A 22,413-nucleotide genomic window follows, 5' to 3' on the forward strand; every position below is an offset into this window, starting at 1 on the left:
GAACAGTAATATTCCATAACATTCATATACCACAATTTACCCAGCCATTCTCCAATTGATGGGCATCCATTCATTTTCCAGTTTCTAGCCACTACAAACAGGGCTGATACAAACATTTTGGCACATACAGGTCCCTTTCCCTTCTTTAGTATCTCTTTGGGATATAAGCCCAATAGAAACACTGCTGGATCAAAGGGTATGCACAGTTTGATAACTTTTTGGGCATAATTCTAGATCCAGAATGGTTGGATTCGTTCACAACTCCACCAACAATGCATCAGTGTCCCAGTTTTCCCGCATCCCCTCCAACATTCATCATTATTTTTTCCTGTCATCTTAGCCAATCTGACAAGTGTGTAGTGGTATCTCAGAGTTGTCTTAATTTGCATTTCTCTGATCAATAGTGATTTGGAACACTCTTTCATATGAGTGGTAATAGTTTCAATTTCATCCTCTGAAAATTGTCTGTTCATATCCTTTGACCTTTTATCAATTGGAGAATGGCTTGATTTCTTATAAATTTGAGTCAGTTCTCTATATATTTTGGAAATGAGGCCTTTATCAGCACCTTTAATTGTGAAGATGTTTTCCCAGTTTGTTGCTTCCCTTCTAATCTTGTTTGCATTAGTTTTGTTTGTACAAAGGCTTTTTAATTTGATGTAATCAAAATTTTCTATTTTGTGATCATTAATAGTCTCTAGTTCATCTTTGGTCACAAATTTCTTTCTCCTCCACAAGTCTGAGAGATAAACTATTCTATGTTCCTCTAATTTATTTATAGTCTCATTCTTTATGCCTAGGTCATAGACCCATTTTGATCTTATCTTGGTATATGGTGTTAAGTGTGGGTCCATGCCTAATTTCTAGCACTTGAACATTTGCATGTTTTTACATACATTATTTTGTGTGAGCCTCACAGGAACCCTGTAAACCTACTGCAAAGAATATAATGCTACTTAATGAGAAAACTGATACAAGAGCTTGTGACTTACTTATCTACCTAGGTTGTTGAATGGTTAGACTCCTCTTTAGCTCCACTGACAGTATAGTAGTGATTTTGCCAATAGCCCTTCAATATTGGTATTTGTGAGTTTGGTTTGGTTTTTTAATATTCTGTACTGCCTCTAATTAATTTTGGTAACAATTAAACGGAACATTTATTGCCTTTATCATTTATTTAAAGATTTCATTGATATAATTGAAATTAATGGCACTTAGAATGAGGTTCCATGGAAATACAGTTGATACAATATTAATTTATAACTCTTATGTGATTATAGCTGTAATTCACTTTTAATTTTGCATTCCTAACTAAGCCTACCAGATTTTAATCTGTATCACATAGTTTATTTGATGTCTTTTATACAGTACCTGAAAGGGTATATAATATTTCACATCTGTAACTCTACTTCCATTTTTGAAAAACTTACAGAAAAACAAATTTCTTTTAACAGTTATGCATAGTCAAGTAAAACAAATCCCCTGAATAATCACATATAATATAAATATATATATGTATGTGTATATCATTCTGTACTTTAAATCTGACATTTTTTTCATGGATAACATGTTCCTCCATCATTCTGGTGTTATGAATACACATTTTATTTATTGATAATAGCTCTTAAAGTTTTCCTAGTTGTCTGTTTTTACATTTTTATTATTGTGCAAATCCTATTCATTTCATTAGTTTATAAAACTCAAAAAAATTTTATTTTTGTTTAAAATTATTAAATTTAAAGTTGTTCTTTTTCTTATTTCACTGTCACAGTTCACATAAATGTTTGTACCTTTTTGAAATCATTTCTTTACTTCAGCACAATAGTACTCTTATCACATTTCATTTACCCCAGCTTATTCTGCTATCTCTCAACTGATAGACATCTCCTTCATTTTCTGTTTTTACTTTGTTTTCCCACCAAAAAACAAAGTCACTATAAATATTTTGTTCTTTCTTTGGAAAACAGGCCTAGCCGTGATAGCTGCTTTTGTTTCAGTTTGTTCCAAATTGCTTTTCAGAGTGGTTATACTCATTCACATGTCTAACCAACAATGAATTTCTATGCTTTTTTCCCCCTCCTCAGCTCCCTTTTTTCTCCCTACACTATAGGACATGAGTTAAAATCTCAGAATTATTTTTATTTGCGTTTCTTTAAGAAATCTGGAGTATTTTTCCATATTACAGATATCTTGGATTTTTTCCCTTGAGAATTATCTGTTTATATCCTTAGATCATTTAACTGTTGGAAAATGGCTTTTTTTTCAAACATTTTCCCCTAATGAATGACTAACATTGTTGATTTATCAAACTGATTCCTTAGGGGGAAAATTTGTTAATTCTCTCCGGATTAGAGCTCAAATTATTTGGTTTAAAAAAAAAAAAACTTTCACAAATTAAATGTCCCCTTTCCTTAATTAGTAGGAGTTCCTGACTTTTCCTTTGTTTCAGATTATTTGGAAAGCCTTTGTATTCTTCCATGTCTTGAGTTAATTCTTCGATATTCCCTATCCCATATTTTTACATAGATTCCTCTTCTCTCCATCCTGAATTCTGTGAAAACATTTTTAAATTTGATATTTGATTTTTATAAAAAGCCTTTAAAATTTTTCAATTCTAAATTCTCTTTCTCAAAACACCTCTTTATAGACATTTGATATCTCAGACGCATTGTGTCCAAAATGGAACCCTTTTCTCTTTAAGAGAAGAGAGGAAGAAAACTCTTCTCAGTTTTACTTATCTTTGAAAAAACCAGAATCATCTTCAAAACAGTTTGGCTCTGCTTGTGTGTGTGTGTGTGTGTGTGTGTGTGTGTGTGTGTGTGTGTGTGTGTGTGTGTGTGTATAAAACAAAAATAGGTCAGAATATAGATCACAAAAATCTTTCTGAAGGAATTGGATAGAAATCAGTAATCCAGTTTCTCACTTAGTTTCCTATTTTCAGTCCTGTGTTCATTCCATTCTATGATTTGACATTCTAGTTAGGACTGCTCACTCTACATTGGTAAAGACTCTCGCCTACTTCTGGATTGTTCCTCTTCCTTCCTGAAGACCTTGAAGCCTTCCCAGCGGCCTCTATGCTCTGTCTCTTTTCTCTCTTTTTCTGTCCCTTGGATATTCACCCTTAGAATTCTCGTCAACTGGCAGCACTCTTGATGATGGCTGCTGTTTTTTGTGTCTTCAGTGCATAAGGCAAGGCTTTAGGCATGGAGGAGCCTTCATCGATGTTTGTTGGGTTGCTTTGACTGACACAGGAAGTACAGCCAGATGACAAGAGCTAGGCCGGGTAATGCCCCAGGTTTAAAGCAATAGGGGAAGCTATTCCCTTGGCCCACCAAGTCCAAGCTCATCACTGCAGGGGCCAGCTGCCTAAGACAGGCTCAGTTAGTCTAAAGTCTCTGTGCCCAACAACGTTTTAGGAGAGGCTCATAAACAACCGCCGCATTTCTCATCTGGGTTCTTTGCTTCTTCTGCTGTGCCTGCAGAAAGCAGCCCTCTCAGCATTGCCAGTCGCTTACAGAAGAGGGAACTAAGGCCCATTGTCACACAGAGAGCAAGTTACAGCTTGGGTTCAAAATTTTCAATGACAATAGTATTTTTATAAGGGGAGGAAAAGCATTTAGGTTTCTAAGCAGAGAAAAATACTTACAACTTGACTTGTAACTTAAGTGTATTTTTGCTGTCCCAATTGTTTGGTTATTTTATATTTAGAATATGTCTTCAAAGATTTCTCTGCTTTTTTTCCCATCAGAGAATCACATTTTGGAAGATGTAAACAAGTGTGTAATTGCTCTCCAAGAAAAAGATGTTGATGGTCTAGATCGCACTGCTGGTGCCATTCGGGGTCGAGCAGCCAGAGTTATTCATGTTGTCACTTCAGAGATGGATAACTATGAACCTGGAGTCTACACTGAAAAAGTTCTTGAGGCTACCAGACTGCTTTCTAATACAGGTGAGTATGGCGAATATCTTTTTTCTCTCTTGAGGATCCAGTTAACTAGAATGTAGGGACCATTACAAAATTATTTTACCAGTTTATGGAAGAAAGCTTTATCTATATGGAAATAATTGCATTTTAAATTTTCTCTGGTAAATATCATTTGTTTTTAAAGAATTCAGCCTCTTAGCCTTAAACATTACGAGAAGTTTGACCATATATCACTTTTTAAAAATAAGCATTCAGCAAGAATGGCAAGGAATGGGGAATTGATTTTGTTATAAAGGCTAGTTGATGAGGTTATAACACTAATTTGGCCATGTGACACACAATATTGTTATTTTATTTTATTTCAGTTATGCCACGTTTTACTGAGCAAGTAGAGGCTGCTGTGGAAGCTCTCAGTTCTGATCCCGCCCAACCAATGGATGAAAATGAATTTATTGATGCCTCGCGATTGGTCTATGATGGCATTAGAGACATCAGAAAAGCTGTGCTGATGATAAGGGTGAGGAGTTGTATTTGCAACAGTTTAACTGTGCATGGTTATTTGCTCAGTTTCATGCGGCATTCTGGGGCTGAGCTGACTCAGTTAGGCTATATCAAAATCATGATTTTAAAAGCTGTTAAAACCAGATACTTAATTATGTTGTCAAAAATGACTCTTAAATGCAACCTAAAGCCAAAACTTTGTCAAAGCAGGGTAAGTCCAAATAGTGTTGATATGACAGTTTAATGTAGAACAAATATTCAATTCAAGACTAAAAATTTTAGTTCTTACATGGCTTAAAAATTAAATCTTTTAAATGAATTTCAATTTACTTCACCAAAATAAGTAGTTCTTTTAAAAACAGATGTTTAGCAGTTCTTTTGGCATAGGGGATGAAACATTGTGCTTGGAGTCAAGAAAACTTGGTAATCCTCACTAAGATACTGATTGTGTGACCTTGAGTAAATCTCTCTTCCCACTCCTCACCATGTGCTCCATTAGATTTTTTTTTTTCCTGAGGCAATTGGGGTTAAGTGTCTTACCCAGGGTCACACAGCCATGAAGTGTTATGTATCTGAAACTGGATTTGAACTCAGGTCCTCCTGACTTCAGGACTGGTTCTTTATCACTGCGCCATCTAACTGCTCCTCCATTAGGTTTTTCATGTATTTCCTGATGTAAGGGGGCAGAAGAGTTTTTTCCTAGGTAAAACAAAGTGCGAATGCTTATACCCCTGCACGGGTCAGGAAAACAGAAAATTAGAGAAGGCAAATTACTGACCAATAAATGGAAAATAAGTATTTGTCCAGGACTTTACTACAACATGTTAATAGTTTAAATTAGTGTATTTTACTTTATTTAAAATATATTAAAAGTAAAGTCTGGTTATGAGTACAAGCTTAAAACTTTGGTCTCTTGAATATCTTCATTCTTCAAGACTCAGATTATATAGCTGAAAAAAATATGGATCTGAAATCAGAAAGATCTGAATTCAAATCCAACTGCAGACATATAGTTGTGTAATTCTGGGCAAGTCACTTACTCCCATTTGCTCTTTTCCCCCAAATCCTATATTTTACAAGATGGTTCTTTCTATTCAGGCAGAAGAAAAGGAATACAGAGAAAATCCTAAGATACTTTTCTCTTTTCATAAGGCTTCAGAGAAAAATTTAATAGATTGCCTATTGTCTAAGCTCACATGGACTTCTAAAAGGCTCTCATGGATGAGTGGGACAAAAGAGGGTCCTTGCCTAGTTGTTTGGGCTCATATCTGTCATTGGTGAAAAGTACTGTTCCTGGAGTTTCCTGTAAACATTGGGTCTTTTTGATTATGGAACTTGAGAAACGTCAGCAAAAATGAAAACTTGAAAAATACCTTCAGCTAGAGCTTCAGTAGATTTCTAAGCCTCCTTAAGTTCAGACTAGGGAGGCTGAACCTGCTTTGAGGCATGCTCATTGTAGGGAAAGATGGTGGCATCAGGCCAGTCACGTTTGCCCTTTGTGGAGGTGATCAAGAGCTGGCTACAAAATCCCCTTCCCTCATTAGTTCCTTATCACAATATGCCTTAGTGCCAGTTTTTGTTATCTATAAATGTTTGGGGGTACCAGGCTTTTTACTACATGGTTATGAGAAATTCTCCATTACAAGTGAGGCAGTGTGACTGCAGAGTTGCCCGCAAGGTACTGACCTACACCAGTGGGAATTTTCTCAAATGGAAATCCTTATATTCATGAACCCATAGATATCGATCATGCATAATCATCACAAACGTCTATTTGCAGAAACTACCAGATCCTAGAAATGTTAATTCCCCTATGCCTTTAATTGAATGTTCCCAGCAATTCCTTTCCTTGCTGCCATCATCACTGAGAATACAGCATGATTTTTATTAATTTTTCTCTAATAGAAAAGGTGTAATACTATTTAAGAAGCCTCCATTTTCAGTACAGTAATTTCCATCCACAATAGTTTTTACCTTTTGTCTTCATTTGGAGGTTTCTGGGAAATCTGTTGAGTCTTGCACACATATACATGAAGAATAACCAGCCTTAACTCAGCAGTGAACATTTAAATACTTAAGACTTAACCAAATTTGTGTTTTCTCTACCTTACCAGGGTCACAAAACATAACTTCCCCAAAACTGGGCCTGAAGCTCTTTGGGCAGCAGAGTGATCTGTTTTCATCCTTGTGGAAAAAAGCTACAGCAAACTAGAGATCATTGTAATTTGTACCTCTGGTATTAGTTAACTAGACTCATATATAGAAATAGTACATGTAAGAAAATATTTTATTGTGCATGTTCAGCAACCTAGAGCCATTAAACACTAGACAGAACCCAAAGTCAGGTTGTGTGGGTTTATACATTCTGCACAAAAACTGAGCCATCGAGCTACAAGTGAGCAGCTCTCACACAAATGCCTCGGTCCTTGACCCTTTGGTCAAGACTTCAGATATGGTCTGAACAATAAATTGGTGACCTGTGAAAGTGTAGGATATACTTTTGGTGTACCTGGGGCTGAAACCTACCCATTGTTCTTTAATGTGATCTTATAAATGCTGAGCATGTTGTTTTGGTCCTTCTTACATGCACTTAGTGAATATGGCACAGTCTGTGCCTGTAGTTGTCTGTCAGTGAGGATTCTGAGTAGTCGGGTATGGGGCACAGGGTGCTGTTACAAGAATTTGTGCTAAGAATGCTTGCCATCCTCTCTTTCTCCTAATCTGACTTTCTGGCTGAAAGGTGTGTGGTTTATTTATCACTTGAAAGAGGCTGACTTTGACTCACCTGAAATGTTAACACGACTTATTGAGGTGGCTGTTTTTGGTTTTAGACTCCTGAAGAGTTGGATGATTCTGACTTTGAGACGGAAGACTTTGATGTTAGAAGTAGAACAAGCATCCAAACTGAAGATGATCAGCTCATTGCTGGCCAGAGTGCACGGGTGAGGATATGGTTTCATTAGAGAAAATTGATGTTTCATTTTAACATTTTAACCCCCTCTGAACTGTGTGGTCTCACATGTATGTGTGCGCATGCACGTGCACACACACACACACACACACACACACACACACACACACATACATCTGTACTCTTTCCTGCAGAAGATACACTCTCAGTGCTTTGACTAACATTTTATTAACATTTTATTCTTTCATGCAGTAAAAATGAAGCGGAGAATGAAGGCACAAATAAAATTGCTGTATTGAGGCTGAGTAGGCTGCAGAGTTTTCCAAAATGTCTAGTAACATTTAGTTCAGATAAAACCCAAGGAAGGAAAGCCTGCCTCTTTAGAACAGGGTTATGGCTCTTTCCCAGTGGAAATGAAACAAAGGTAATGGAATTTTTGGTTCAGGAAAATGCATTAAGCCAAGAAAATGACAGTGGCTTTCATCAACCCCTTTCCTTTGCAGGCTCTATTGTTTGGGCCTCAAATGTTAGTATAGATGGGAAATAATTAATTACTGACTGCCGAAATATTAACAATGCTACAAATAGCCAATGCCGTTTCCTTTATTTGAAGTGTTACATCTTCAATCGCTACCATTTTGTATTCTTGGGAGGACACCATGAAAAACTACTAGAGTAGATTTTTTTTTTCCTTCTAAAATCACTTGAACAGTGATTTCCTCTTAAACAAATTCTGAAATTTAACTTTAGAAACTATACTTACTATTTCAGGATTCTTTGGTCTGTGGTATTTCTCTTGCACTCGGGATAAGGATTTTGCCTACCTTGAGTTGTCAGAGACTTGTGACCTTGGAGAATAGACCCTAGACTATTGTGACCTCCTTTTCCCTCCTGGTTTTGGGTGGCTGGCTGCTGCCTCATGCCACAGATTGTCACTGGAAGTGCTTCTGTGTTCAAGTAATACTGAATGGAAGTTTGATGAAACTTAAATGCAGGGTGACATAGTGGAAATTTATATTCCTCAGTGGATTTCCCTTTCCTCCTTCAAAGACACACTTTTAAACCATTTCTGAATTACCTTGGGAAAAAAAAAGATGTAAAGCATTATGCTAAAGTGAAAAAGTCCATTTTTACCATTCTAAGGCAAACTATTTTATGAAGTAACTCCTTTTGTAGAAAGTGGAGTTTGAGACTTGAAAGATTAAAGTTGAGTGAGTTTTGTTACAGAACAAGAAAGATAACACAGCTGCATGAGTCTTCTGCTGATCTCAGTTTCCCTTTAATAACTTGTTCTTGCAGGTTGGTAGGTAGTTCAGGATGTTATAAACTTCAATTCAAGATGAAAAGAAAAGCTTTCAGGCAAAATGAAGCCTATTATGTTATTATTCTAGCTATATGTCATAGATTGCCTGTTGGAAATATTGTTGGAAAAACCAATAGAAATGCTGGAAGAGAACTCTATATTCTCTTTTTATGAAAATTTTCTGTTCACTTTATTTCAGGCTATCATGGCCCAGCTTCCCCAAGAACAGAAGGCTAAAATTGCTGAGCAGGTGGCCAGCTTTCAGGAAGAAAAGAGCAAACTGGATGCTGAAGTATCCAAATGGGATGATAGTGGCAATGACATTATTGTCCTGGCCAAACAGATGTGCATGATCATGATGGAGATGACAGATTTCACCAGGTGAACCCACAGGGGAACATTTTGTAAAGCAACATTGGATATATTTTAGCAGTTGGGGGGGAGGGTGGAGAGAGAGATGGCTGAGGGGTCCTGAGTGCTTCCTGTTTTATTGTTGAGATTTTTCTAGTAGCAAATTAAGGGAATTCCTGCTTGTAGGACTTCATCCTCTGAGGAGTATTAATACTACCCTAGTTGCTGGTTTTTGTCCTCATGGTTATGATTAGATTTCCCTATTGAGGGCCCAACAACGAGGGCATAGTGCTTGACCCCCCCTCTGCCCAAAGAGGCCACTCTCAAAGGCACAGTTACCAGCCTTTTCCTGCTTATTCATCGCGTTTAAAATTCCTAGTTTTGATTATGGTGTTTTCTAATTATTATTATTTTTTTAACAGAGGTAAAGGACCGCTTAAAAATACATCAGATGTAATTAGTGCAGCTAAGAAAATTGCTGAGGCAGGATCAAGGATGGATAAGTTGGGAAGAACCATTGCAGACCATGTAAGTATCAGAGCTATATGAATAATGGCCGCAATTCTTGTTTCTTAGTTGTTAATCATAATTGCTTGCAAAGAATACCCGACATCATGGAGAGAGCCAAAGAACAAAGTTTGAATTTAAAAAAATAACACTATGTCCTCCTTGAGCATTCGGCATTGTGGAGGATAATACAAGATCATGTAGCATTTGGGACATAGCAGCTTTGGAGGTAAAGAACACAGCCAGAGGTACAGAATGCTGCTGGGGTTTAAAAAGAAAAGGAAAAAAAAAACCCAGACTCTTCAGGAATTCAGTCACACTGTTCTTTCTAGTCTGAACAACCAGCATTTGCTTTTAGCAGAATTAACATAATATAGAAATTTTTTTTAAAGCAATTTTCATGAATGCTAATTTTCTCATTTGGATTTCATCATCTGACTGGCTTTTATGTCCCCTTAATTTTCTTTTTTTTCCCCCCATATCACATTATGGGTGTAATTAGGTAAACTTGTACTGTCATGAAGCTTGTTCCAAACACATCCCAGTTGCCTGCTTTCCCTCCCTTGTGCCACAAGTCCATCTCTGATCCACCTTTAGTGAGCTGGCCCAGGTGGCAGCTGTGATAGGCGATAGTACACAGTGCTTTGCAAGAGAGCCATTACCTGCCCTTAGGTCACTAATGTGGTCTTCCCTTTCAGTGCCCGGATTCGGCCTGCAAACAGGACCTGCTGGCCTACCTGCAGCGCATTGCCCTGTACTGCCACCAACTCAACATCTGCAGCAAAGTCAAAGCCGAGGTGCAGAACCTGGGCGGGGAGCTGGTCGTCTCTGGGGTGAGTTTTCCTGAATGCGAATAAACTTGCTCAGGTCAGAACAAACTGTTTCTCAGGGCAAAATAAAAAAGGTAAGGAGATGAGAAGTTTAACATATATTATGTGGTGGCTCTAAGCTGTGCTGCTGAAACTCGCTGAGAGCACGGGGCCAAGCCCATTATCATTAATTGGGGGGAAATAAGTTTGTCTGTCTGTTTTTTGCTGAGGTAATGAGGATTAAGTGACTTGCTCCAGGTCACACAACTAGGAAGTGTTAAGTATCTGAGGTCAGATTTGAACTCGGGTCCTCCTGACTTCAGGGCTGGTGCTCTGCCCACTGCACCACCTAGCTGCCCTGAAATAAGTTTTATACTTGAGTTTTCCATCTTGGCCATAAAGAAATGAAAGAAAGTCATGTAAAATGGGATACATGGGCTAGCAGCTTAGAGAACTTTTCCTTTTCCCTTAGAAAACTATATATGTAGTTATAGATCTTAAATGGAACATTAGAAACGATCAGCCCTGCTTCCAGTAGGAGCTGCAATTTTCAGAATGTGGGCCTTTGGTCTCTAGCCCTAGGCCACCATGATTTGTGCTGCATAAGATGATGTGCCCATAATCTGCCATTTACATTTATCACTACCATCAGGGTAGACTTTAGAAAATCTGAACTTCCTGAAAGGAGTTATGGTATGACAAATGCATCATAGTCATTGTAGCTTTTTAGAAATTCAGGTGAGCTGGGTGGCTACAGGCCTTGTCAAGTCAAACATTAGCAATCTAGGATGAACCTCGCAGGCCTGGTGCATGATACATCCAAATCAGTTCTGGCATTGCTGAAGAGGGGTGAGCCATTATTTAAAGTACAGAAAGACAGCAAAAAGCCTTTACTTCTAAGTGCAAACTTACTAGGTTATAATGGACATTATTAATGTTGGTTCTTAATAGTAATACTGTTGAAAACAGCTGTCCTCTTCATTTCTCATGACTCTTCATTCTGGAGAGATTTCTTCTAAAGGGGATTCCTCCTAACCTGATTTCATAAGAACATTTCTGAAATGTCTACTGGGTTGTCTGATCCCCAGTCACTGCTTGACTACACCGGAATTATCTCATTGCTCCAGGATCTTAGCCAAAATTACGTGAGCTCCTGAGGCTTTGCTCACGGTTTCTGTCTCATTGGAATGAGATAGAATTGCACCAAGGCCTAGAACTACCCATGCTTTCCTTCCTTACTTCTGGTCATAGACACAGAAGAATGTTTGGGGATATTTTTGGCTTATGTTTCCAATGGAAAGAAATGCTATATTTTATTTATGAGTCTGGGAAAGTTAGGATATAATTTTTTCCCTTCTATATTCATGTGCCCAGTGATATTTTAACCAAGAAGCACTATATTAGTGGTATTCTCTGTTGTACCTATGACCTATAACCACCATGAAACAAAAGAGCTTTGCTTGCTATCTTTCCCCATTGCAATACTCTCTTCCTACTTGCCTCTGGTTGCATCTACACTTACAGGACAAAATCTTAATTCCTTACCTGCACAGAGATCTCCCCTTCCCACTGCACTCCTTTGTCTTAGCTTCCTCTGGGGCCCAGAGCTTCTTCACTTTGGGTCTTGGATTCCCTTGGAAAATCTGGTAACATGTATACACTCCTCAGAAGAGTGTTCTAAAAGGGACAGGAGTACAAAAGGAACCAATTATATTGGATCGTGGTCATCGAGGGTTTTAAAAAACAAGCCCAGAAATCCCAGGGTGTCCTTTCATCACCAAACCACCCTTACACATAGAGTAGACAGGTCTCTGGACAGAGATTGAGGGGGGAGGGAGCCTTCAATTTGATCCAAGTGCTTCATTCACCCCCTTCCATTCTTCAGTCTCTAAGTGGCTCATTCTGTTCTGTGACCGCAGGTGGACAGTGCGATGTCCCTGATCCAGGCAGCCAAGAATCTGATGAATGCTGTGGTACAGACGGTGAAGGCCTCCTACGTGGCCTCCACCAAGTACCAGAAGTCCCAGGGGATGGCTTCTCTTAACCTTCCCGCTGTGTCCTGGAAGATGAAGGCCCCAGAAAAGAAGCCCTTGGTGAAGAGAGAAAAGCAGGATGAAACCCAGACAAAAATCAAGCGGGCGTCTCAGAAGAAGCATGTGAATCCTGTGCAAGCCCTCAGTGAGTTCAAGGCCATGGACAGTATCTAGAGGAGCCTCTGCTGCTCACACCCCGTCACTGTCTCCTCTGAACTAATGACTTCAAGTGGCTTCTGCGAATCATAGACATTTCCTGTTCATTCAAATGTATTTACTTAATATAATGTTGATATTAGATGCTGTGGAAATAGAGATTTTTTTTTAAACTTGACCATGTGATGCCAGTATGAGAAAGCTTGTATTTCAGTGGAGGATGCTTTTAGATTCCAGAAGCATTATTTTGTAGTAGCATTAAAAAAAAAAAATGTAAGCTTGAAAAAAACCATAACCAAAGAGATTGCTATCATGATGTGTCTATCTCCATGACTGAAGGTTTGCATTATGATTGAGGTTGTGTTCTCATCAGTGAACAAAAAGGTGGGAACTGTTACTTTTACTATTCAAGTGGGGAATTGGTAAGAAAATATACCATATTATACAACTTTCTAACTCACAGCTTTTGTATTTAGAAGAGAGCACTTGGTGGGTGCATTTTGCTGTAGAGAAGGCTGTCTTCAAAGAAACTAGTTTGGACACATAAACAGACTCTTATTAAACTAAAAGGTGACTACCAGCACCTAGGCCTGCCTACTCAGGAGCGTTTACCGAGGTTGGCAATAGCCTCTGTGTAAGGGATCTTATCTCATGTATGTCTGCAAAATGACAATCTGTAAGAAATTCAGTAAAATATGCATCATGAAGAAAACTGATTACTCTCTTTAGGACACAGGATGAGAATTTTAATGCTTGGTTACAAATTACTAATGTACTTTGCTGCAGGACATTAATAAAATTGCTCTTTCCAGCCAGTGTGTTGTGGTGCTGTAATAGTAACATGTTTTAGCTTTCTCCCAGTATTCAAATGCAAATTTGTCATTGTGCTCATTTCTAATAATTGCAGTGTTTCCTGCCTTGGGCTTATAAAAGAAGCTTTGCAAAATAGTGTTTGTTCAGGCAATAATTTCAACTTTACATTATTTGTGATTACTATAGCTATTACTATAGCTACAAGGTATAATCTTACTGTCTTATTTAAATTTTATGAATTTGAATATTTTTTACACCAACTTTTCCCAATAAAGTGCATGATGAAATCTAGCCAAGTGGGCCGAAGTTTCTCTCCCGCTTCCTAACTCAAACCGTTTTCATCGAGTGCAGTTACATGACGTAACTTACCTGTCTTAATCCTCCACTTCATATCAGACTCTCTATTTTTTCCCTTTTCTTAACTCCTAGTCTCTCAGGAAAAACTATATTCTCCTACCTTGCCTCCTTCGGGTGAGTGATCCTTGCATGTGGGAATGAGATGAAATTCCCATCCCTGCCCTCAAGGAAGTCACAATCTAGTACCTGATGTATGTACACACATAACTAATAGCATATATTAGAATTGGAGGTGCACTAATTTAGAATTATCACTCCGTGTTCATATGAATTATTTGTGCTTGACCTCTGCAGTGGAACATTCCAACCTGGTATTAATCTGACCTAGACCCCAATATAGTGATGTCATTTTGGTCCCCTTCAAGAGTAAAGGGCAACAACCAACTTAGGTAAAATGAATTGTCAATACAGAGTTATAAAAATTATGCCTCAGCTAGATTTGGTCACTTGGTGGAAGAGAGAACAAAAAAAGAGAGGTGATTTTGAAACCAATGGACCCAAGTTCAAACCCCCAGCTCTTTCTGTTTATAACGATAAATATATTTGTGGGGGGGAACTCCCTTTTCACAGCTGTAAAATGAGCTGATTTGCAATAGACAGATGAGAATTGTATTGTGAGCAGCTCTCTATAGAGGGCTAAAGAAAAAAAAAATACACTTATACAACACATTGTTAAGGAGTAATGATTTATTTTATAAAAGGATCCACAATAGGATTTTTTATTAAGAAAAAAGCCAGCTCTCTTGTACATTTAAAAAGACTCGATTTACAACATCTGTTGCAGAAAGTAGAGCATCCATTGTAGCTTGTAAGGCACTTCCTTTCTTCAGCTCTAATTGGGAATGGGCAGCAATACAATCTGCAGGGAGAGCTTCTGCCTCTGGTTTCAAAGTTTTCCAGTAGCCCTTCAGTGAACCCTCCAACCAGGTATCTAAAGTGTTCATTTCCCTTGTTCTCTCTTTTCCCCCATTCCCCTTTCTTGTTGGAGAATATTAAATAAAATAAATGAAGAGCTTTTAAATAAGAGGAAAACACAGAGGACTCCCCAAACAAAATTTAAAAATATTTAGCTGCCAAGGTCCTGGATGATCCATTGTTCCTAGGTCTGGAAATTCTTGCCCATTAAGTTGCACCTTGCCTCTCAGAAATAAATCATTTTTCCCTCAGGGAGATCTCAAGCTCCCATGTCATCCCTTCATTTCTCAAGCACAACAACCTGGCCCCAAATTTAATCCACCAGAATTTCTTCTCATAATACACAGCATTGTTGTATTCTCAAAAATCACCTTTGACTTTTTTTCTTCTATCTCCATTGTCAGTCTGCAGATCTTACCATTTCCTCCTTGAAAAACTAATTTTTTTTTTTTTTTAAAACCCTTCATTTTCTCTGCCTTGTCTTAGTTCTGGATTATTGCTATGGCCTAATGGCCAAATCTCTTTCCCTGTGAAATGCAAAGAATGGAGGAATATTTCCAACACACTCATAGCAGCTTCACTCACTCCCAGGCCCAGTCAGATTAAGTCTTAACTCCTGTCTTTTAAAAACTTGCCTCAGTATAACCCCAAATCACCCTAACCACTGTTCCAAACAGGCTGATCACACTTACCATGTTGTATCCACAAGTCTTTTTTCATCCCTGACTCCTAGGGAAGAAGAGAGATAAGATCCATATCTGCAGTGTAATCTGTTCTCTGATTACTGGCAGCATTTGGGCAGTAGGAAAAACCATTCTAATCTGTCTAGCTCTCGGGCCTCAGGCTGTAAGGAACAATAAAAGCCACCCCCAATTAACCTCATTCCCTCAATTCTTATTCAGGAAATTGAGCCCCCACAGTAGCAGTCTGTATGTACCTTGTCACCTGCATCCATGATCATCACACTACATTACAGTGACAATTAACACGCTGAAAATAAAGACCTGGGGAGGAAAAGAAGCCAGTTCCATTCATGGAAAGCAGGCCGGGAGCCCAGCCCACAACATACGACAGACAAGCCTCCGTTTGTTACCAGAATGGCAGCTCTTCGCGGTCGGCGACCATGTTCTCTGCGAGGAATGGGGATGGGAAGGCGCTCGGTGAATGCTGGAGTGGCTTAACTAACACAAGAGGAAGTCGAGAAGCATTTACTAATGGATGATCCTCAGTTCTAGCCTGGACTGTACAGACCAACAGCCACATCTCGGGGGTTGGGTATCTCCATTTTCCTATCTCTGGGAATGTCTCAGCCCAATCGCAATCAAAAATGTGAACATGTCCTGGCACCCAGCCCCATACTGCAAGGGGGGGAGTGTGACAGGCCCCACGAAGCCCAGCGTCCAGGTCCGGCTCTTTGCAGCGGTGCCTCTTCCTAGGGAGGAAATAGCAGACTAGGGAGAAACTAGGCCCTGAACGTAGCTGATCTCGGGACAGGACCTATCCTTTCTGACCTCAAGGATCAAAGGTCGGGGCACGGTGCCCAGGAAACGGCCCTGCCCCAACCTTGCCCGCCCTCTCCTCCTAACTTTCCTTCTGGGACCCTGGGAGGTGGGTCCGGGCAAGTTATACTTCTGTTGTGCTGGGTGCTGGGCCACATCTTATCATTCTGCTACCCCTAATCTTCTCATGCCCTGGTTGGTAAGGATTAGAAGGGGCTGAGATCATGGGGACAGAAATATTGCAAAGAGGGAGATCCTCACAGAGAAAAGGTCCCAAGCTCAGCCAGCTGCGATCAATTCCCATTTCTGCTCTGAGCAGGGTAAGTATGGAACCCACCCAGGACCATAATTCTGCCCTCCCTACTGGGGGAAAGGTGGGGAGCCTAGAAAAGCCTATTCCAAGTACTTTTCAAGCCTTGCCCAATCCCGAAAATAAGCTGGAGCTTTGGGAGGGGTCAAGCAAAGAGATCTGGATCTAAAATAACAATCAAGTTACCTGAGCATAATCTATTTCCCATATCTCTTTCCCAATGGGCCTCAAATTTAATCCCTGAACCCAAGGAGCCAGTCCTCATCAAGATTTAAGTTTTCACATGTTTTCTTTGGAAAGGAAGAAAGGGAGCCAGCCCAGTCCGGCTGGTGCATTGGGAAAGGTGGAAAAACAAACATATAGGAATCCAAATTGGGAAACCCTAAAGCCAGAGTTGCCATAGCAACGAGGATGCGGGCTCCCAGCTGCCATGCATAGTCTCTCCTTATTAGGCATGGAGGGAGAGGTAACTGGGACCACACAAGAGCCCTGGACCTTCATTTCTCCCCAACCTCAGATAGGACCTCTCTTATCGGTCATCAAAGGTCCCAGGACTGCCTGAAAATCATCTGATGGATAGAGGAAATGACATCAGCTGAAATCAGGAAGAAAGGTACAAGTTCTCAGAAAGTCTGATGCAGCTCTCCCCTCCAGCCCCTTCCTTGACCAGAATACTCAAGACATCCCTCATTTATGATGTCATTGGTCTTTCATAACAGAAGGACCACCACATAAAGCCAAACACTGGCCACAAAAACTCCAGTATGAAAAAAAAATGTGTCTGTCCCACATGGTGACCCCTTTGCTTATTGCTGGGGCTCAGCTCTGTGGCTTCATGATTAAAGCTGTAAACTGGAGCTATCATCGCTCTCCTGGACTCCTTGGAGACTATGAGGAGGACCAAATATGATTAGCAACAGCCAAGTTATATACTGAATTTAAGATTTGCAAAAGTCATCCACATTCACCATTCCTCAGAAAGAGTACAAACGTAATCCAAATCTTGCCCGTTGACCACATCCAAGTCATTTAACATCTAACTTTGAATTCTTAAGATCATATAATCTCTGAACTTCAATCTTCTTATCGGTAAAATGTGCTAATAATAGCAAGATCTAGGTCTTATAGGGTCATTGTGAAAGTTTCTTTGAAACCTTTTAAGTGCCACAGATATAGTGATGGTTGTTTACAGAACTGAAAAACAAGGGTTGAAAAGGGTTTGGATTCAGGTCAGGGGACATTCACATTCTACATGTCCTGGAACTTTGGACAGTCTGAGGAAATACATGGAGATCTCAAAATAATGTTTCTAAATGCACAAAATAATTACAAAGGAAATCGATTTTCTCAGAATGTTTTTTCCTTTCAATATCACTGACAGCCTTAAAAATTTGTCCACAAACCCCTTGGGGGATCCCAACTTCTGAACCCCTGGCTTACCCTGATTTAGCAACACTGTAAATAAGGCCCCACTGATTGATTTTTTCCCTCATCCATCCCAGCCCGGCCACTTGGCTCCTGAATAATTCTGTGAATTTCTATTCCATACACTTGGGTGCAGCTATTCCTCTACCATGGGATGATCCCCAGATCGGAACTGTCAAGAAGATTAAAAAGACAAATAGCAAACTCTCAACGCCTCCATTTAATGGCCAAAACACAGGGTCAGCAAGACACCTCAGTGTCGGTGTGGGAAGTTCCTTTGAGGCCTGGTGCTGCCCCGACGGTGGACCTCATCAGAGTTCCTGGATGAAGCCGTTGATGGTGCCCAGCATCTCCTGGAAGTAGCCGTTCTCCTCCCCGTCCTGGAGCTCCAGGGCAGCCAGCTCCTGGTACTCGTCCCGTAAGCCCCGTAGCGTGCTGCTGAGGAGGGCGTCTCGGCGGTAGCGCTCCCGACACGGGGCGAGCAGGGCGCCCAGCGTCCGCAGCACCTTCTCCCGCATGTCGTGCTCCGGCAGCCCCAGCAGCCCGGCCACGATGCCGCACCAGCCCTGCTCCTGAAGGCCCGGCAGGAGCTCCACCTGGCGGTACTGCTGGACCTTCTCTTCTGGAGGGCTCTGGTCCTGCTCAGCGTTCTCTACCAACATCTGGGGGGGGGGGCAGAAAAGCACGGTCAGGGCCAAGGTCAGGGCCAAGGTCGGGACGACATGGCCGGAGGGCAGGAAATGGGGAAAGAGTTAGGAGTCCGCTGGTAAACCAGAGGCCGGATTGTGAATCTGAACGCTATCACTTTTTAAATAGTATGTGCCCCCCATCTCGTACAGAGATGCTGCCCCCGCTGACTGCCTTTTGCCCTGGGCGATCTGTCCAGCAATGAAGACCGACACCGATGTCATTCCCTGAGCACGCTCCACGCAGAAGCCGAGCTGGGCAGTGCACTCTCGCCCGGCCCAGGCGGGCTCTGCCCTTGGCCCAGGGGAGCTGGGGCGGGGGGAAGCTACAGAGCAGGGGGGATGGAGGGGTGCCTTTTAGAACCCTGGGCGCAGATGGCACCTCCTGGGATAATGACTATGTACACACTTTATTAATTAGATTGAAACACCACATGTCTGTTTGCTATTATGGAAGATTATAGTTTCTCCAGTTTCCGTTGAGAGCAATTCTACCAGGCAGGGAGAAGGGGCCAGGAAAAGTCAGGGGGAAGGACGAGGAAGGGGAAGCCAGGAGGTTCCATCCTCACTGACGGGGGAAAGGGAGGTGGGATGGGGTCTCTGAGGTGCAGCGATATTCTTTTGTCTCTGACTTGAGAACCAATTGAGGGCCTGACTTGAATGGAGAGTGTTAGGGGGTGGACCCTTCCTGAGAGAGCCCTAAGAGAACTGTGTCCATTCTTCAGACAGCTTGAGTTCTTGTAACCTCCCACCCAGCGGTTACTGATGGCAGTCTTGCCTAGTCCCAGGCCTTCAGAAATCTTGCCCAATCACGGGTCCGTAGAGATTTCTGGCCACCGTTCTTTGAGCAGGGGTTCTCTCCAACAGAGTGCTCAGACACAGCCACTTGGGAGCTCAGGTCTTTATTTACTGAGATCCATCCTGCATGCTTACTGACGCCTATTACTCCTAATGAACTCCTGTAGAACTCCACTTACTTCCTGGTGCCCACTGCTTATATAGATAGGGTCTATGGGGTCACATACACAGCCAATCCCGCTGATGATGTATGGGACCAGAGCTTCCACTCAGAGGCGGTCAGTGCTGACTGCAGAGATCACATCCAGGTGCCTCAGGCATCAAAGCCTCTTAACTTCCTCTTATACTATGTGGGGTTCCTCCCCTGACCCTTACAAGTTCTGATCCACAGGCCCTTCACTGTCATATATTAATATATTTTGGGGCTTTAAAACAACAAATTAAAAATCACATCCAAAGCCTGGGTCTCCAACCTGCTCTGATTATCACTTCTAACTCTATAATTTACTCAGATATATTACAGGCTCATCAAGTCAGAGATCTGGAGTGGAGATAGAATTTAGAAGTCCCAAGTCCCACCAGAGAAGCTAAATAACAGGCCCAACATCACAGAGTTGGTGAGAAACCCAGCTCTCTGGGGTCTGGGCAGCCCTGGCTCACAGACTGTAGTCAAATTCCCCCAGCCCCTGGAACAGAAAGCATCAAGCCGAGTTCAATTTAGCAGTGCCCAGCAGAGGAATCAGATATTCCTCAAATGTGTATTCTTCAGTTCTTTCTTTCCATAAACCCATCCTAAATAGCCTCCTCAGGCCTCAATGGAGCAGGCACGGAGCACTGTTAAGTCCCCTCCTGTAGGGGAAGACAACAGAGACCCAAGAAGGAAAATAGGGTGAGGAATGTTGAAGGGGAGGGAAGGATGGCTGAGCATCCAAGGACAAAGGAAGGAGTTCCTGAAGTGGCCGGGAATCTGGGGACACAGGACAGAGAAGGCCCATCTTACCACTCTGCAAATCCATTAACAAGCATGGTGCTAAGTACAAGGAATATGTAGGGGGGCTGATTGGTACCTCCCTCCCTTCAAGCACTGATTCATTTAGCCCCGTGTAGCCCTTAGGACCATTAAAAAAAGAGATCAATCCCCAAAAGTTGACTGCCCTAATTTTCCAGCTACTCACCTAATGAAGGTTATAAGAAAACACTTCCAGCAGCTAAAACCCTTTGGCTAAGTCTAGAGTCCTTGCATCTCCCTGAGGGACTCCTGACATGGGACAGCATCCCTGTCTCCTCAAGGAATTCAAAACTGATCTCGTAAAACCAACCAATCATTTTTCCAGATGTCTTCAGCTTTGCACTCCCTTTCAAACAAAGCAAGACACGAGAGGCTGATTCTAAGCATCAGATCACAGGAGGGATGTTTGGGAGAGGCCTTAGAGATCATCTAATCTCAATTCTTCATTGTTAAAATAAAGAGACAAGGTGGCTGGCAAAAGAGAGTGCAGGCTTGGAGTCAAGAAGAACTGAGTTCAAATGTGGCCCTAGATACTTAACTAACCATGAGACCCTGGGCAAGTGCAGGAACTCCATCTGTCTCAGTACTTCACCTGTAAAATGGGATGGGAACAGCACCCTGCTCTCCAAAGTAGTGAGAAGCAAACAAGATAATCTACATAATACACTTTGCAAATCATAAAGCACCTTGTATAGGCGCGCTTATAAAGAAACCAAGGTCCAGAAAAGGGAGACAAGCTCCCACAGTAAATAAGAGACTCCAAACCACCCCACATCCTGGGCTTCCCCTAGCTCATGTCGCCTCAGAGATGCAAGCTGGGGTGGAGGAGGACCGGGCCAACACTTGCCTTTTCAGTGACCAAGTCATAGAGCAGGGTGACCACACGCACAGCTAGCACCTCCATGCCTTTCTCATGGACCAAGCTCCTGAGGACGTGCAAGCCTCCCAGCTTCAGGAACTGCTGCTGCGCGTAGGGAAAGTGCCGAAGGAGGGAAGACAGAGCGAACAGGACCTGCCAGACAAGAGGGCACCTATGAGGCCGTGTCGGGACGGTAGATGGGAGACTCAGGGGCAGAGCTCCCCAGGGGACTGGGCAGGTCCGCCCCCCTGGTTCCTCCTCCCCACCCCCCCACTTCCGGAGCAGATGCTGCTCCCCAATGCCAACCCTTCTCCTCATGCATTCTGGGGCTGAGGACAAAGCTAGATGGGGAGAGAGATGAGGTACCTTCTTCTTCACAGCCAAAGGATGGTCAGTTGCCAAGACGACCAGCAGCTTCTGGAGAGCACCACCTTCAATGGCCTCGACCTGGACTTTGGGATTACTGTAAATGGAGAATGGAGGAAAGGGTGACAGTTCTTCATCTGTTCCCAGAGCAGCCCTCCCATCTAATCGATTCAGCAACACGCATTAATTGGACAGCTAGTATTTGCCCGACACTGTGTGAAGACCGAGTTAACACCCTAGATACTTTAAAATCAGCCAGACTCAGGATAAGCAAAAGCCCTTGGTCTTTATTCTTTGTCGAAGTCAGAGGAACGGACACAGGAATCTCCACACCTCTTTTCTTCCTCTCCCGGTCAAGAGTCACTCTGGCTTGTCTTACTCCACCTCTAATTCCTCCTACAAATCTCTGTATACACCCACAGATCAAGCCAGCACAGAGGAGTGAGCAGGGCCATTCTTTCTCCAAGCAAATGCTAATAGAGTACTGTCTAATTGGTAATTAGCCTTAAGTGCTTGCTTGTCCCAACCTCAGTGCATGAACTCAAGAGTTTCAGCCCTTTACTGCACCGTGAGATCCTAGGGGCACATAAAGAGCAAAAGAATCTCAACTCAAAACTGAAGCATATACTTTAACGTATATATTATAATGTACATGTAGTTAAATTACAAATATACATATGACACAGAATAAATATGGAATGAATAAATACAGATAGAGACAAAGCGGTTAGACAGAAGGCAATTTGAGAAGGGAGGCCCTGTAACTTGTGGGGCAAAGTCTGAAGAGGCTGTGGCCTGGATGTGCTGGGATCTACCAGCTTCCCTCTATCTAATGAATCAAAAAGGCATGGGCTTGATCACCACAAGAGCTAATTAGGGC

The 22,413-nt window shown here is 41.7% G+C and overlaps 2 protein-coding genes across 3 annotated transcripts in view; one reads left to right on the forward strand and one right to left on the reverse strand.

Moving 5' to 3' along the window:
- CTNNA1 (catenin alpha 1) overlaps positions 1-13,600 on the forward strand; it is a 154,812-nt gene extending 141,212 nt beyond the window's left edge. The window contains exons 12-18 of the mRNA XM_051978486.1: positions 3,749-3,949; positions 4,291-4,442; positions 7,258-7,368; positions 8,840-9,021; positions 9,414-9,519; positions 10,197-10,331; positions 12,227-13,600. Coding sequence (XP_051834446.1) covers positions 3,749-3,949; positions 4,291-4,442; positions 7,258-7,368; positions 8,840-9,021; positions 9,414-9,519; positions 10,197-10,331; positions 12,227-12,514 — 1,175 coding nt within the window. The 3' untranslated portion in view covers positions 12,515-13,600. The remainder of the gene's footprint in view (positions 1-3,748; positions 3,950-4,290; positions 4,443-7,257; positions 7,369-8,839; positions 9,022-9,413; positions 9,520-10,196; positions 10,332-12,226) is intronic.
- Positions 13,601-18,017: 4,417 nt separating this feature from the next.
- SIL1 (SIL1 nucleotide exchange factor) overlaps positions 18,018-22,413 on the reverse strand; it is a 323,522-nt gene continuing 319,126 nt past the window's right edge. For both annotated transcript variants that reach the window (XM_051978489.1, XM_051978488.1), the window contains 3 exons: positions 21,534-21,630; positions 21,156-21,320; positions 18,018-18,477 (listed from right to left, as the gene is read on the reverse strand). In XM_051978489.1, the coding sequence (XP_051834449.1) occupies positions 18,127-18,477; positions 21,156-21,320; positions 21,534-21,630 (613 nt within the window). In that variant the 3' untranslated portion in view covers positions 18,018-18,126. The remainder of the gene's footprint in view (positions 18,478-21,155; positions 21,321-21,533; positions 21,631-22,413) is intronic.

This window comes from Antechinus flavipes, chromosome 2, assembly GCF_016432865.1.
Source record: "Antechinus flavipes isolate AdamAnt ecotype Samford, QLD, Australia chromosome 2, AdamAnt_v2, whole genome shotgun sequence".
In the NCBI taxonomy this organism is placed as follows: domain Eukaryota; kingdom Metazoa; phylum Chordata; class Mammalia; order Dasyuromorphia; family Dasyuridae; genus Antechinus; species Antechinus flavipes.